Here is a 16,860-nt window from a genome sequence, read left to right as displayed (position 1 = left end):
TGCTGACGTACGTGCTGCGGCATGTGCTTCCCGCGTTCGGATTACACCGACAGGTGAATTTAATTTTAAGTAATTATGGATGCCCCCAACGTAAACTGGGCATTTTTGTTAGCTTTGAAAATACATATCACAGACACTTTTGGTGAAGATTCGCCATCGTTGCTAGAAATTGGTAGCTGTGGGCTTCATACGGTCCATGGTGCTTTCAAAACTGGAATTTCTGCTACACAATGGGACGTTGTTAGTTTTTTGAGGCACAGTTACTTTTTGTTTAAGCATGTACCTGCAAGGAGGGCAGATTACATTAGAATAACTGGATCAGAGATTTTTCCCAAGAAATTTTGTGCAATCAGATGGTTAGAAAATACTGTAGTTGCTGAGCGTGCCATGAAAACGTTACCCCACCTAAAGAAATTTGTTAGTGAAGTTTCTATTTCATCTGTCTTTCAATGTAGGTAGTGGAAAGTGCTCTTGAAGATAATCTTCTAGAAGTAAAATTTACATTTTTCCACTCTTTGGCATCAGAGCTGGAATTGTTTCTTACAATGTTCCAAAGAAATTTGTTAGTGAAGTTTCTATTTCATGTCTTTCAATGTAGTGAAAAGTGCTCTTGATGATAATCTTCTAGAAGTAAAATTTACATTCTTCCACTATTTGGCATCAAAGCTGGAATTGTTTCTTACAATGTTCCAAAGTGAAGCATCCATGGCACCTTTTCTGTATGATTCACTGGTAGACATTTTATTAGCTTTGGCAGGAAAGTTTGTGAAACCAGAGGTACTGAAGAGCTTTAGGGAAAAACGCAATGTATCTCGATTGGATGTAGATAACCAGGAAAATCTATTGACTGCTAACAATATCAAGTTGGGTTATGCAGTACACCATGCCATCAAGAAAGAGAAAGTACCAGAATAGTCTGTCCTGTTACTGAAAAATGATGTTAGGACTTGTCCAAAGGTTATGGTAAAAAAACTTCAAGACAAAAGTCCCCTGAAGTACAAACTTACCAAAGGAATTTCCTGCTTATGTCCGTCTATGGCTTTCAATTCGGGTGTGAGGAAACAGCGTGTGAAGTACAGTTTAGAATGTTGTCTTCGAAACAGGTGGCTATCAGGACAAGAAGCTGATAACATTGAGTGACCATATCATTTGGTATGTTCCTCGCAAGATTCTGAAGCACTGTTCACATTTTTTTCTAATATGCATAAGTGTATTGTCTAGGTTTGAACCATAATTTATGCACGTTTTTGAAGAAAGGGGCTTTGATAAGAGCATCGTTGTCTTACATATCAAGCAAGCATCATTTCGAAATCTATATTAGTTAATAAGTTACAAGCAAAATGAAAATAGCATTGAATCTTATGAGGTTAAGGCTCGAGTGTTGGATTTGGCTTGTTCTGAAGCAAGTGCTATAGACACAAAAGTTGAGTCACTGCGAAATTGACGGGAGCTTCCTAATGTTTTTTTCCAAAAGTAAGTTGTGAAATATTTGTAGCAGCATGTTTTATTTGCCATCGAGTCACTTTGGCCACGTCTAGAAGAAGGTAATATTTTTACTAATTTAAGTAAGTTGAAATACTTTGAAACCCATCAATGTATTGTTATGCAGTTTTTTCAGTTTCGTGGAATGTCGTAATTGTGTTAAAGAAAACCTGGAATAATTCAGTTTTAGACCTGGAAAACCTGGAAAAATCAGGGAATTTCATTTACTAGATCTGGTAGACATCCTGTGTCTGGCATACTGGACTGTGGTCATTGTTGCTTGGATTCTACTTATGTTATTGTTGCACAGTGTGCAAATAATAAAAGTGGTGGACTGGAGTCATAAAAGTGAAAGTAATGTAACAAGGAACTAACTTTTAGAATGATGACAGGGCTTCAGCCTGTGTTTTACTCAGGAGTGTTTCTGTTAACATTTGTGTAAAATGTCCCTCCGCTTCATAGTTATTGAATAGGTAAGTACAGACAAGTTGCATTTGCGTGTTTTTTTTTCTGCTACTACTATCTAAATTTATTTCATTTCCATTTGTAGCATTTTATGATTTATTTGAAAATACAGATTACATTTGTTGACTTAAGATTTCTTTATAGCTTTTGTGGAGGGAGAAAGCAGATGGATTGTCTTGTACCAAATGCTTTGAGAAAGGGAAAGAAATTTAGGCATTATTGTAATATCATCACCAGCTTTCCTATCATTGTATCAGGGTATCATAAAAAGATGATTTCAGAACAACTCAAATAGAGTGCAAAAACAGCATTTCACTGAAGTTTTTTTTGTTAAAAAGAATATAGTGTGTAAAGTTAGGGACAGATTGTGATTCACTTTGCATTTTATACAAATGTGATTAAAATCCAGCTCATTCCTAATCCATCACCATTGACTTTAAGATTGATAATGTGATGTGTGCTTTTCTCCTGCTGTCATATGTGGAAAAAAGTGCAGAGTAATTGGGAAGCTCACAGTAATGGTATAATTACAATTATAACTCATAACAACTATAACTATGATGCTAATTTGCTTGTACACATTGAAAGTTATGACAGTAATTAATTTTGAAGTCTAGGTAAACTAAACAGTTTTGTGTATTTAAAAATAGTGGAATTTGTTTGTATCACCAATTAAAAATGAAAACACATGTTATCATAAGGACATATCAAGCACAATAACACTGATCAACTGCTTAACAATTTGTGGTCAAACACTTAAAAATTCAATTTTTTTTTTAGAAGTTTTTATATTGCCTCTGTAGGCCCTTGTGAGCATTCACAAATGTCTGCTGTTTGTCAAGCTGAAGCCTATCTGTCAGTATTATAAGAAAATTACTGTTAAAAATAGTGAAAGACATACTAATATTTGTATGGTATTTCGAACTGTGGCAATTGAACACTTTTTCACCAACTCGCCATCGTCTTGACTTGCATTCGTGAGTAAGAAATATCTAGAGTTGAATATTTCTGCACTTCACTTATTCTTTCATCCTTGTAGCATATAATTATTTTGGTGGATTTTTTTTTTTTTTTTATTTTTTCATTAGAGAGAGAGAGAGAGAGAGAGAGAGAGAGAGAGAATGTTTCATTAAGTACTTCCTTGTATTGTGTGTGGTACGGGAGAGCGTGCGGTGTTGCAGGGCTGCGGCCACACCACGCCACGCTCCGTGCTGAGGGAGCACAACGACTCGCGCCGAGCGAACACCCCCAGCCGCATCAAGGAGTTCTTCACTTCGGCCTTCAACCTGCGGGACGAGGTACGGCGCTGGTGGCGCGCGCTCCTGTGGAACGCTGCCTTTGTGCTGCTGCTGCTCTGCCAGTTGTGGCTTCTGTCTGCCTTGCTGCTGTTGCCTCTGTGCGACGTGCGCTCCAAGGTCGCTGTTGTGGACTGCTGGGTGCTGAGCGGCGTGCTGGTCCTTCTGCTGGGGCTTCTGGGCTTGGTTTACTTCCTCCGGTAGCGTCGGGGTTTCCTTTGACACACTACTGTGTGTAGTCGGCACAGTATTCCCGGTGGGCAGTGCAGTTACCTTCATATGTGTAGTTGTTGCATTGTGGCATGCTCTTGTGGCCAAACAACATTAAATCAGCATTAGTAAGGCCTCATAGCTATTTCGAATACGTAAGACTCCCGATTATTCGGGTGCGAGTTATCAATTTGCGGGTTAACTGTGCCATATTTCACTTCCATGAACACAAAAAAAAAAATTGAGTTTTTATCCCAGAGTGCGCACAATGGCAACGGCACTTGTGTGGCATTGAATAAAATGCAAAAAAATTAATAACATGAGAAATCAACAAACCATATATTGCTCTTTCCTTAATAGTTATTTGCTTCCTTCATTGCATATTTATTTCTGACGACGCCAGAGTGTTCAGCCATTGTTTATATCTCACCATCCTTTAGGTCAGGCGTGTCAGCAGCAGCTCCGGAGAGACATTTGCCAGAAGCTTTCAGGGCTAGTTTACCTCGCGCTTACTAGGATGTACTAGTGGCAAATCACGGCAGAAATGCGTTTATTAAACAACAGAGTCAGGAAATAAGTTAACGGGTTAAATAATTGTTCTAATAATATAAAATATTACATTTATTGTTTTTTTTTAAATCTTATTAAAACTTAAGTATATATTCTGTATTAATAACATTATTATTTTGCAATTCAGAAATGTTATTAGCACCTACTTAGATGTATGCCCAAGCTCTGTTATGTAAACAATGCGGTATGTGAATTTTTAAATTAAAATTAATTTTTTTAAATCTCAAAATTATATTCAACACACATTTAAATGTACTTCAAATGTATTTAGACACACATTAGTACTGTAAATTCATTTTAACGGGAGTAGTGTATTGATTAAAATGGTGGGCAAGCACTCTTACCTGGCAGCTTCTTCATTAAAGAAATGATATAGTGGAAATTGCCAATAACATTGCTTAGACACAATAAACAAATCCACCCCACTACTTTGGAACTACATTCCATGATAAAAATTCTTTTAAAATTCTCCACCAAGAGGATAAATGAGTCTGGAGAGGTAGTCACGGCACAACACTGCCTCTCAGAGGCAGGAGGGGGGAGGGGGAATGTTAGAATGTAGTTCACAAGGTGGTCTGGGGATGGCGTGCATAGCGCAATATAAGGGGCAGAGATATGCCTTATAGGGTGTGAAAGTAGTCATTGGGCAAGGCCCACATTTCCACCTTTGGCCAATAGAGGCCGCGTGATGGTCGTACTGTGCATCGCTCTGTGAGACCAGGGCGTCTCGGTGAGAAAGGGAGGTAAGAGAGGAGCATGATAGCAGACAATACTCAGTGGACTTAGGAGAGAGGGTAGTCAAAGTGCTAACATTGTGGTAGCTGTGCTACGTTGGCACTCTGTCAGATAGTGCACGTTCCAAAGCACTGGGCAGTATGGGGGACCTAGACTGACCTAGACAGGGAGACAACACGGGCTATTTGAAATGCAACGTGACTATCAGATGGGACGTGCCTAACACACGGACCATTGGAGAAAGGCTCATGAAACCAGTCACTATAGTTGTGCCCAAAAAATTATTAAGGGACATACCGTATTTACCTGAATGCAAGACGATTATTTTTTCTCCCGGCAACGGTAAAAAATTTCACATTCGTCTTGCATTTGAAAATCTTGATTTTTTATGGTAGTTTGTCCCACATTTTTATGCTAATACAATGTGAAATTACTTTTATGGTTATTTTTATGGGTACAGGCAATAAATAACTATTAACATTATAATCATTTAATGAAAAATACAGTACAATTTAAAGCTAATTTGTATGCAAAAAGATTATAAAAAACATCTACGGTACTAGTCACCATGCTTTGTTTATTTGTGCTCACGCCATAGATAAAGTATGCACGAAAGAAGACGTGAAACCTAGACTTGGGAGTTGGTAAAACAGGTCATTTCTCATGCTGAATTTTGTAGTACATGATATCTCCACTATGTTGCGAGCGCTGTAACAATTTTAGTAACCCAAAGTGTTGTATACGTTTTAACAATGTTATTCTATGTAAACGAAATTGTTTATTTTCGTTAATAAACAAATGCGGTAAATTGCGGGAACCTAAAATGGATAGTGTTGAAAGGCGAGGAACATCAAGTTCTTTTATAAAGAAAGGCTCTCGAACATATCACGATGCAAATTTTAAGCTCATTGTGGTAAAATATGCAGAAGAAAACAACAACAGTGCTGCATCAAGACGTTTTGGCATATCCGAAGCAAACGTGCGACGGTGGCGGGGTTTGAAAGAGAAGTTGAGAAATGCCAACTCTACTTGTAAAGCTTTCAGTGGACCCAAAAAAGGTAGTTTCGGTGACATTGAGAAAACTGTAGTCAAATTTGTTCGTGAGAAACGCAACGAGGGGGTTGCAATAACCACTGAAAACATCAAAATGAAGGCCCGAGAAATAGCAAACAGTCTCAAAATACCCAGGACACATTTCAAGGCTAGTACAGGTTGGTGCGTGCGAATGATGCGCTGTTCAGGACTAGCTTTACGACGTAGAACATCATTGGCACAGAGATTGCCCTCTGACTTCAATGAAAAATTGATTGAATTCCAGAGGTATGTGATTCGCTTAAGGAAATAGCATTCCTATCTTCTTGGTCACATTGGCAACGCAGACCAAACATCAGTGTTCTTTGACATGCCCACAAATACAACTGTAGCAGACAAAGGTGCAAAATCAGTGTTGATGAAGACAACAGGAAATGAAAATAATAGAATTACTGTAATGCTAGCAGTGTTGGCAGATGGAAGAAAACTTCCTCCATATGTCATTTTACGCCGCAAAACTCTGCCAAAAGAAAAGCTACCAAAGGGACTCATCGTTAGATGCCAAGAAAAGGGATGGATGACGAATGAGTTAGTAATGGACTGGGTAAAGATTGTTTGGAATCATAGGCCAGGTGCTCTTTTGAGGCAACGTGATATGTTAGTGCTAGATGCTTTTAGAGGTCACCTTACTCCACAAGTGAAGACTACTTGAAGATGGGCGCACAGACCTCGTTGTTATACCTGGAGGTATGACCTCTCAGCTACAGGTGCTGGACGTTGTAGTAAACACACCATTCAAACACTGTTTGCGCAGACAGTATACAGAGTGGATGATGTCTGATAAGCCGTTGACACCAGCTGGTAAACTGAAGAAACCCTCACTTTGTTTGCTGGGAGAGTGGATACTGACAGCATGGAACAACATTTCATCCGATTCCATAGTAAAGGGTTTCCATAAGTGCTGCATATCCAACAATCTTGATGGATCTCAAGATGATATCTTATGGGAAAATCTTGAAGGAAGTGAAACTGATGCCAGTAGTGAAACAGGTGAATCTGAAAGTGACTCAGACTAAGTTAATATGTTCAAGACTTTGTAATGTATGTAAATAATTTTATTAAGTGGATCTTTCAAAACATAAAACAATGTAAGTACAGAAAATTATCTTTTTCATGTTATGTAAAATGTTTATTTATAGCTTGTTATATACTATTTTCTGGTTTATAAAGGTTAAAAAGTTGACCTCGTCTTGCATTCGAGCCGTCTTGCAATCGGGTAAATACGGTAGTTGATCTGAGGAAAAAGCTGATCTTACATGCCGAATGGCAATGAAGTGGACTGAAGCCCGGTGTGGATGTGAGGAAAACTAAGACAGGGCCCAAGGCCTTGTTGAAAATTAAAAAGGGAAAGCCCAAACCATATTAAAAGATAATAAAATTTAATAATTGAGTTTTTGAAAAATATGGTGAGAACTAATACCTTAATGCATTTAATTAAAAATTTCAAATTGTGCCCAAAATTAGCTGATATTAGCAGCACACGTCCACTCAGTCAGTGTACCTTGTGTGGGTTTGGCAGCTTGTCACAGTACTGCAATAATTTACTCAAAATTAATCACTCCTTATCAACTATAGGTACATGTTACTGAAGTGTTAACTGGGTTTGGTTTTTTGTGCCTACTAAATAACTTCACAGGCAGCTAAGTTCATATGACTTAAAACTTAAAAATATTATTTATTTTTTTTTGGAAATGATGGGGGAAAAAAAAAGGGGGGGGGGGGACTTACTCATGGTTACTACAGGCCTAGTTAACCAGGAAAAGTCAGGGAAATCACAACATATTTTTGATATTTTTTCTTGTGGTAACAAAAGTGAAATGGAAAATACCACTTTCTTTGATGTTTATACACCTCAAAAAATTTTGGAAACATTTAATATCACGAATTTTGGTTTATTTTCATTCTTTTCATGGATTCTCAGGCTTTTTTTCTTCAGTAAACGCATAGTTTATCAAGAGAAAAAAAAAGTTTTTACACATGTTTACATACAAATTCAATAGCCTTTACTCAGTATTTCAGGAGAATCGATAGTTATCATTTGCAAACACGTATTTTGATCTCCAATTGTGTTGCTTTTTACGCAGCCATTTATTTTGATGGGCGTATTTCGTCAATAAATAATTCAACATTGAATTTATTTACAATCATTCTGGAGTTACCAGCTTCTGTGGATTAATAGAGGTAAATTTACGAAGAGTTAGGGCTTATGTGTTAATATTAAACAAAATATATGAAAAGAATAACCAGTTCAAACATTTTATGATGCCAGTGGGGGCAAAAATGGCATCGGAAACCATTAGAAATTAAAAACTAATAGAAAAACAATAATATGTGCTATGAAATATGTCGTGACCATAATCAGCAAATCTTACAGGGCAGCTGTGTGACTCTGGCACGTCAGATAAACATGAAATAAATTTTATACTTTATATTATTTGTAATTTAAATTACATTACGAATTTGATTGCACATGTTATTCTAATAAGAAGTTTCTACTTCAGTGTTATTAATTTTTTTTCTTTTCTCATTTTAACATAAAATTTTAGGTTAGTTAGAATAGGTAATTCATAACCAATAGTTCAAATACATTCAAAGTATTATTAATGTAGAAAATCTATTCCAACTGATTATCATCTCACACTAATAATTGTAATATATAAAAGCTTACCTATACTCAAGAGTGCTAAACTGCCGGTAATAAACTTGAATGATTAAAAATTGTATTGAAGAGTAAAAATGCAATAACTTTATTTTTCTTTTCAGAAATGAGGCTTTCCTTCAGAATGACCAAAAATTAATTTTAATTAGGGATGGGACGAATCCACATTTTGGTTGAATCTGAATCCTTGTTCGAATCCTCAGTGTTTGTCATCGAATCTCGAATCCTAGTCCCACACTAAACTTCACCACATGTTATTAAAAAAAATCACACATTTATTTTAAAAAATTACATAGGCCTATGTATTAAAAAAAATCACATGTGTATTTATAAAATTATAAAATAAGTGCATAGTGTATACACCTGATATAAAATAGAGACAAATAACCTCAAAAACCACACACGTAAGTTTGCATCTGTCTAATTCTCTGTTAAATTATTCCTTCGTATGTTTTCAATAAAATACGTTTGTATAACAGACACCATTTAAAAAAAGTTACGTTTTTACTGCAATGTTATATTATTGAAGGTTTCGAAATGATCCCGTAGTTATGCTAATTGACAAAATGCAGCGTATTTTATCTTATGTTTGTGCTATTTCCGTTACCTTTATAATATAGTTTAGATATACAATTTTCTAGAGCTGGACAAACCTCAGTTCTCTGGTTTCGAACCGAACCGAACTGAATCGAACCATAGCAAAAAAAAATTTGAACCGAGCCGAACCGAACCTCATACAGAAATAATTGTTTTGAATTAAAATGAACCAACCACCAGCATTTTGGTCTTTAACTGAATGGTGAGAAAGAAAGGTTCTCCAGCCATATGTAAAATTAAAACATTATATAGCTTAGCTTTATTAAAACATTGCAAAACATTTTATAAGTAACGTTTATGCAATAAATAATTAAGGAAAGAAAACAGTTTAGAGAAAATCATTTTGCATTTAATTTCTTTATATATATATACTTTTAATTCATGAAGAAGTTCCATATAAATTTCAAAAAAACTATCTTTCTTTTTCAGTGTACAATAACCTTCATTTAAAAAAATTATAATATTATAAAGATGACGAACGTTCAGCATAAGGCCACACAACATATTTTTGTGGTAGACATAACCTAACGGTTTTAATAAGTAAAACGTTTAATAGGACATTAAAAAAAAAAGTCGAATGTGAATTAAGTTACCTATCTAGGCTATCTACATTACAAAACCTGCTGACTGCAGATGCTGTTTTCTTGGAAGAATGCTGCTCGTCAGAAGAAACTTGAGACATTTTTTGGGGTGGTTCTGGGTCATCTGGGTCGTCATTATCTTTTCTCCATTTGGAAAACTTAAACGACTTAGCTCATCGCAAATCACCTCAAGAACAATAACATTGTAAACGTAACGTAAGAAGTGTGGTTATAGAAATTTGCGTCGGAAAAAAGAAAACACTAGAAATAATGATGGACTACGCTAGTCAACTTAGTACCGTACTGTAAAATTTACTGGACCAGTACTTTTAATACACAAGATTAAATTAATATTTTCAGTACCTGACTGTTATAACCAAAAAGGCCAAAGAAAATAAATACATCCCAGTACACCCATCCCTCACTTAGCACGTCTTCAGATTGCGCGGATTCATTTAGCGCAATGTGAATATTACTGCCCCAGTCTTGAATAGCACGTCTGTAAATTTCAATTAGCACGAAATCTCGGCAGGCAAAAAAAAAAAAAAATCGAGCACGACGCCACGAAGTCTGTTTCAACTTCCGTAAACAACATGTTTTGTGGGATACAGTTAACCAAACAAGGGGGGAAGAGATGCGTGCACAGGTCTGTCTACGCTACCGGCTGTTGTACAAACATCAGCTAAGGCAAGTTAAATTGTGGCCATGGAGTGTAAAGGACCAAATGTTTTTACGTCCGTGCGTATGCCGCCGTGCCGTACCGTTATCGCCTGGCCACAAACCTGGCCGTGAACTCAGTCTAGCCAGTGGCAGGAAATTCATTCAAACAAAAGCAACGTCTGCCCATTCATCTGCCGGTAACTGTACGTGCTTGATCACTCATAATGCATCGTGTTCAAGTATTTGAGACAAAACTAGAAGTATTAAGGTACGAAGATTGTCATAACGGCCACGCTTATGTTGGTAGCACTTAAGTTTTAAGCAAGTCGACTGTGCACACAATTGTACGAAATAGCTCTTACCAAAAGTTTATATAAGTCTGATGCTGTTGGTTGTACTAGCGGGAATATATTTGACATTAGATCCCGGAACAGAAATGAACAGATGATTCACGTGGAAAATGAATGTTGCAATGAAAAAAAAAATTATCATTGGCCTGACAGGACTGGCGTGAACCAGGTGGCGATATGCAAATAAACACTTTAATTTTTGAAGAATAAAAATGTAACTGTCAGGAAAGTAATATCGGTTTCACTGTTAGTAAAGGATGGTTTGGAAAGGTACGCGACGTGAGTTGAAGGTCACGCCCGGGCGGGCAAGTCAGCCAGCCGACTGACGATAAAGTACATAACAACATATCTCCCGTTACGTGGTGTCGTATTTGTCATACAAAGTGCGATGGGAAGCATATAAAGATAAATGGTGTGACATATTTATAGCTGAGTGTTATTCAGCGCATTTATATTACGTAAAGTATATTTTTCTACACAATTTTGGAACACATTAAATAAATTAGCCATGATATTTATGGAAAATAATGCTTCAGAATACGCGATTTCGAATAACACGAGCATTGTTAGGAACAAAGTGGTCGTGCTAAGTGAGGGATAGGTGTAATTTAAAATACGTAATTTAAGTAATCATTTCCTACCGCATTTGTCTTGTGTTAACTTGATCACGTCAGTTTTGCCCAAATACGAGAGTTCTCGTACATGCGCTTTAGTTTAACGTATGGGGTACGCAATCTTTGGTGATTTTACAACACTTCTCGTACATGCACTATAGTTAAAGGTATAATATACAATAGCTTTGGCATTTGTACAATAGTTTATATTACGTAGTACGAGAAATGCATACAAAATTCTCTAAAGTAAACAAAAAACAAAGCGCGCCTATATGAAAAAATGCTATGCGAGTTATGAGACGATTAATATATATTTTTTATTTTGTCTGCACTTGAAACTGTTGAAGCGACGATTATGCGATAAAAGTCGGAATATTACAAGTAATGAAATTTTGTTGTGCTGTTTTGTGAATGATCTCAAATGGGGGTTAGAAAATTAGAAAAACGTAATTTTTTTTTAAACGAACGTTCGGTTTTCGAATATATTTTAAGAGGTTTCGAACCAAACCGAACGTAAGAGTTCGGTTTGAAATTTTTGTACTTCACCCAGCACTACAATTTTCAATTACTACCTAAAACTCTTAAAAACCCACCTCGAATCCCACCTCGGAGCCTACGAATCCTCGAATCCATAGGATTCGGTATATTCGACGAATCCAAGATTCGAAAATCCCATCCCTAATTTTAATACTCTGTTTTATCTCATAATCGTCGCACCTATATTTTAGGCAGTCAAAATTGGGATAAAAAAACTTCTGGCGTAAACGTTGCATGTTGTTTTTGGTCCCGCAATTAGATGCTGAGCGCTTTGTGTAGGTATCTTTTCCGTATAAAACAATGTATTTTAAAGTAGAAATCTAATATTTATTCAGACATTACCACTTATATAATTAACAGAAATACGAAGTTGTCTGACGTGTAAATTTTCTTTTAAAGACGTTTTTAAACGTTATTTCCTTTATCTGACCGCCTGCGTCGCCGCGATGTACTGTTTATAAACATGTAGCCAGCGCTAGTTGGCATCATTCGTGTTTGGTTATGTTGCTTTCCGTATAGAGCGCACGCATGTAGTCGAATATCGATATCTCGCCGATTGCATGCAACGCGCGTGCTCTGTCGAGTGCCGAGTTAACTACATTTGATAGGCCTCATTCTTTTGTGGCAAGTGTGTACTACGACGGTAGTTACGCGTTAGTTCACGTCACAGTTTCAAGTTGCTTGCGTTCGGGTAACAGATTTGGTTTTTCTATTTAAAGTTGAAGACAGGTTTTTGTTTAATGATTTATTAATTTAAATTGTTTCGCGTGCTCTTGTATACTCCACCATTTTTTTAAAATAAATAAATGTACTTTCCATGAATGGGTTTTGCTTTTATGAATAACTTTACCTAACAAATTTTTTTTTACGCATAATCGTTGCACCTCTACTTTTCAAACTTGATTTTAGAATAAAATGTGTGAAGATTATGCTAGAAAACACGGTAGTGTGAGGACTACTGAGTAAATCATATTATAAGTGTAGTTAAAATCCTGTGCTAGTGTTTTCTTCCAAGGAAAGACATTTTATTATTTAATTATTAATTTATAGTGGTATGCATATGTTTCAATAGGAAAATGAGACATTTGAACAGCACATACAACCTGCAGTGCCATTTGATGTTAACACTTTTTCTGCAGGTTGTTAGTGTGTGAAAGGTCAGGGAATTTAAATTCATGTCTGGAAAACTTGGAAAAGTCAGAGTATTTTGGAATTCCAAGCTTGTAGCAACCATGAAACTTCATTGTAGGTTAACTAATAACTGTACCACATTTAAACTTGCAAAAATGTTTTGAGTTTTGTTCAGTATTTGAAAGCATGCTATAATTTTTAATGTGCACTACACAACGTTACTGCAAGTAGCTCAAAAAGTAATTTCCATCTCTAATATTGATTTTTTATGTTTTTTAATTGCATTTGTCTAAAGCTTTTATAATATTACTTTCAAAATTACTAAATGTTGGTGCTGCTGCTATATATGGTTTATTAGGTGTGTTGTCATTAGTTATTATAGATAGTGGGCTTTTATGTCAGATAAACATTTAATTTGTTTGCATTTTTTAAGGGAATTTTTTCATCTTACAGTTTTAATTAAGCATATTATAATTTTTAACTCTTCCAACCTAATCTAAATCATGGAAGCTGCCCATTTTCTGGATATTAATGTACTTTATTAGTATTGGCAATATAATAAGCACAATTCCTCTGTTGTACATCATACTATATATGTGTGCATGCATGCTAGTTGTAGTTCAAAATATTTTCAGTTGCAATATATTTGTTTCTAAAGCTGTGTATTTGTATGTATTTAGTGTGGCCATCTCTAATTACAAGATTCCTTTGGTGTGAAGTGATTTTTTTTTAATGCTTTTGAAATATATTTTAAAGTACCCAGTAATCACTATTATTCTCATGGGCTAACAACATAGTATAAAAGGGGTATGTATTTATGTTTTTGAGACCAGAGAGAGGCATTTGTTTTAAGAGGTTTTGGTGATGGTTGCCAGTTTTTGGTTCGTGGCTGCTCAGCAAAATGTTTATAATTTAGGTATGTGAGTGAGTGTTGTTACTTTTATTTTATTATTTGTTAGATGTATGTATGATTTGGAATAACTCATAGGCTAATAGTGTTGTCCTAAATGGAGAAACATGTAATTTACTGAAACTATTTAACTAACAACTTTTCTAGGATGTATCTTTTTTGTATTCTAATATGGATTGTTATGTTGTTGAATTTTCTGGTGCAATATATTTGCAAATGTGTACACTTTAAAAATATACTGGTCATTTGTAAATTTAACTGAGGAAGTGATAATTCCACAGCTTCGTAAGGGTGGAGGGAGTGTGCAGCATATTTTGTGGGATGATCTTTCACTGTTAGCTGTGCAGTACGACATTAACCATCATTTTTCTTCTAATTTTGGTGTTATCTATTGCTTATGTTTCCACTTTTGCAGTACACCAATCCCTCACTTAGCATGTGTGTAAATTTCAGTTAGCACGAAAATACCACAGGAAAAAAAAGTCGGGCATGATGCCATGGAAGTCTGTTTTAACTCGGTAAACAACAGATGTACAGTGGCATACAGTTAGCTATGTGAGGGGGAGAAGAGATGTGCACGCAGGTCTGACTACGCTATCGGCTGTTGTACAAACATCAGCTATGGCAAGTTCAGTTGTGGCTATTGAATGTAAAGGGTCAAATGTTTTTACGTCCGCACGTATGCCGCCGTGCAGTACCGTTGTCTCCAGCCACAGACTGGGTCGTGATGAACTTCAGTCTAGCTCAAACACAAAGCAATGTCTGCTCATTCGTCTGCCAGTAACTGTACGTGTGCAAGCACCTGCAGTTGGAATCATGGCTTCCAAGTGAGAGCGTAATGCATCGTGTTCAAGTATTGAGACAAAACTGGAAGTATTACGGCGTGCAGAATGTCGTGAAGGCCACACTTATGTTGGTTGCACTTCAGTTTAAAGTAAGTCAACTGTGCACACAATCATATAAAATATGGACTCTATCAAACATTTTTATGATTCTGATTCTGTTGTTTGTACTAGCGGGAATATATTTGACATATATCAGAACAGATACAAAAGGCTGATTTACATGGAAAAGTTTTTTATGAATGGTGCAATGAAAAAAAAATTACGGGCCTGACAAAATTAGTGTGAACCAAGCAGTAATGTATGAATAAGCACTTTAATGTTTGAATAATTAGATGTAAATATCCGGGCGGTAATATCGGTTTCACTGTCAGTAAAGGATGGTTTGGAAAGTATGCGACACTAGCTGAAGGTCATGCCCTGGCGGTCAAGTCAACGAGTCAACTGACAATAACTATCTCCTGTTAAGTGGTGTCGTATGTCATACAGAGTATTCGAAGGTAGGCTTTTAAAGATAAATGGTGTGACATATTTATTGTTGAGTGTTATTCTATGCATTTATATTACGTAAAGAATAATTCCCTACACATTTTGGAACACATTAATTAAATTAGCCTTGCTATTTATGGAGACTAATGCTTCAGAATATGCAAATTCGGATAACACGAACATTTTTAGGAACACATTTGCCGTGCTAAATGAGGGATTGGTTAATAGGCAGGTTCACTGTTATGATATTAATGTTCCAGCTTTTCCTAGAATTTAGATTCTTGTGTTTTGGTGATAAATTCCTACTGTGAATTGCTGAAATATCTGATTTCTTTTTTGTTGGTCTATTTTCCATTGTTGATGATTATGTTGCATTATTGATTTTCAGGAAACATCATTCAAATAAATTTTTTTACATGCAGCATTTTATATACAGGCTATGTGATACTCATTTTTCTACTTTGCAGGATGCTTTCATTAAGTAATTAATTGTAAATTTTTAACACATTTAACATGCATCCAGTAGCAATGTTTTGATCTGTAATGAAGTTTTTTTAAGGTTTCATCTAAGGTAGCCAAGGCTGGTAAATTCCATTCAGCATTTCGTGGAATATAATTTTTATATAAAGTTATAGGTTAGAGTCCTGCAATAATTTATGGGTGGTAACTTGAAATTTTTATTTCCTAATTGTCCTGTCTAGTTTTAAACTGTCCCATTTAGATTGACAATTTATTTTGGTAGCATTTTTTCTTTAGTAAATTAAATGTTGTTGCACTTTGGTTTTGTTGGAATTCCATAGACAACTTTCTCAGTGTTGTCAAAACTACTTTTTGAGAATGGTTTGTTCTCATTATAATTTTCTTAATGGGTGGCAGGGAATGACAAAATAAGCAATTTTTGCTAAGGGACATAAATCCAGAAATGCAACCTCATAAAGTTACTGGTGCAAACAGTAGTGTGCAAATTTGAATTTCATACGAATCAGAGCACCACTCCACCGGCTGAGGTTACGCAGTTGCAGAGCATTGACTTCAAACACACTGTGGGATGCAGGCGATGAGTCGGGTAGAGTTTAGTTAGCCGTACGCACTAGCAACCAGCTGCCTGGTGTACATTGCCCTTTGTGGTGTAGACTGTTTCAGGCAGCCGCTTGTTACGCCATGTGTAGGTCTTCCTATTAGGTACACACCTGTTGTGAAAGCACTCTTGCTGCAGTAACTTTCACCTCCTTGAAACCACTGTTTGCCATCTCTGCAAATGTAAAGTCTGCTTGTGCTATTGCAGTTTATCAAATGTGTAATTGCATAACCATATTTACTAAAAGTTTAACACTGCACTAATCGCCTAAAGCCAGACATGTAAACGTACCTCAACCAACCACCACAGTGTCCAAATGCTGGTTGCTATGGTTGCCTATTGTGTACCTGATTTGTCACCTGCTTCCTTCGAAGCATTTGAACGTCATAGTGCTGCGATAGCACGTCTTCTAAAATTGTTTGTATAAACATGTTCAAATACTTTCTCCTGCTACGCCCAACACTATTTACATTGGTAAATGAGGTGCACAAATGTAACTACAGTAGGACCCCTTTTTTTATTTTTTTATTTTTACACTATTCAAGAGGTTGTCTGAAAATGTT

General features: G+C 36.1%; 1 protein-coding gene across 2 annotated transcripts in view; it reads left to right on the top strand.

Moving 5' to 3' along the window:
• LOC134533226 (coiled-coil domain-containing protein 18-like) overlaps nt 1-16,860 on the top strand; it is a 140,440-nt gene that overhangs the window by 118,611 nt on the left and 4,969 nt on the right. For both annotated transcript variants that reach the window (XM_063370625.1, XM_063370624.1), the window contains one exon: nt 3,129-3,245. In XM_063370625.1, coding sequence (XP_063226695.1) covers nt 3,129-3,245 — 117 coding nt within the window. The remainder of the gene's footprint in view (nt 1-3,128; nt 3,246-16,860) is intronic.

Source organism: Bacillus rossius, chromosome 6 (genome assembly GCF_032445375.1).
Source record: "Bacillus rossius redtenbacheri isolate Brsri chromosome 6, Brsri_v3, whole genome shotgun sequence".
In the NCBI taxonomy this organism is placed as follows: Eukaryota; Metazoa; Arthropoda; class Insecta; order Phasmatodea; family Bacillidae; genus Bacillus; species Bacillus rossius.
The sequence above is the reverse complement of the archived record's forward strand: the minus strand, read 5'-3'. Positions and strand labels throughout refer to the sequence as shown.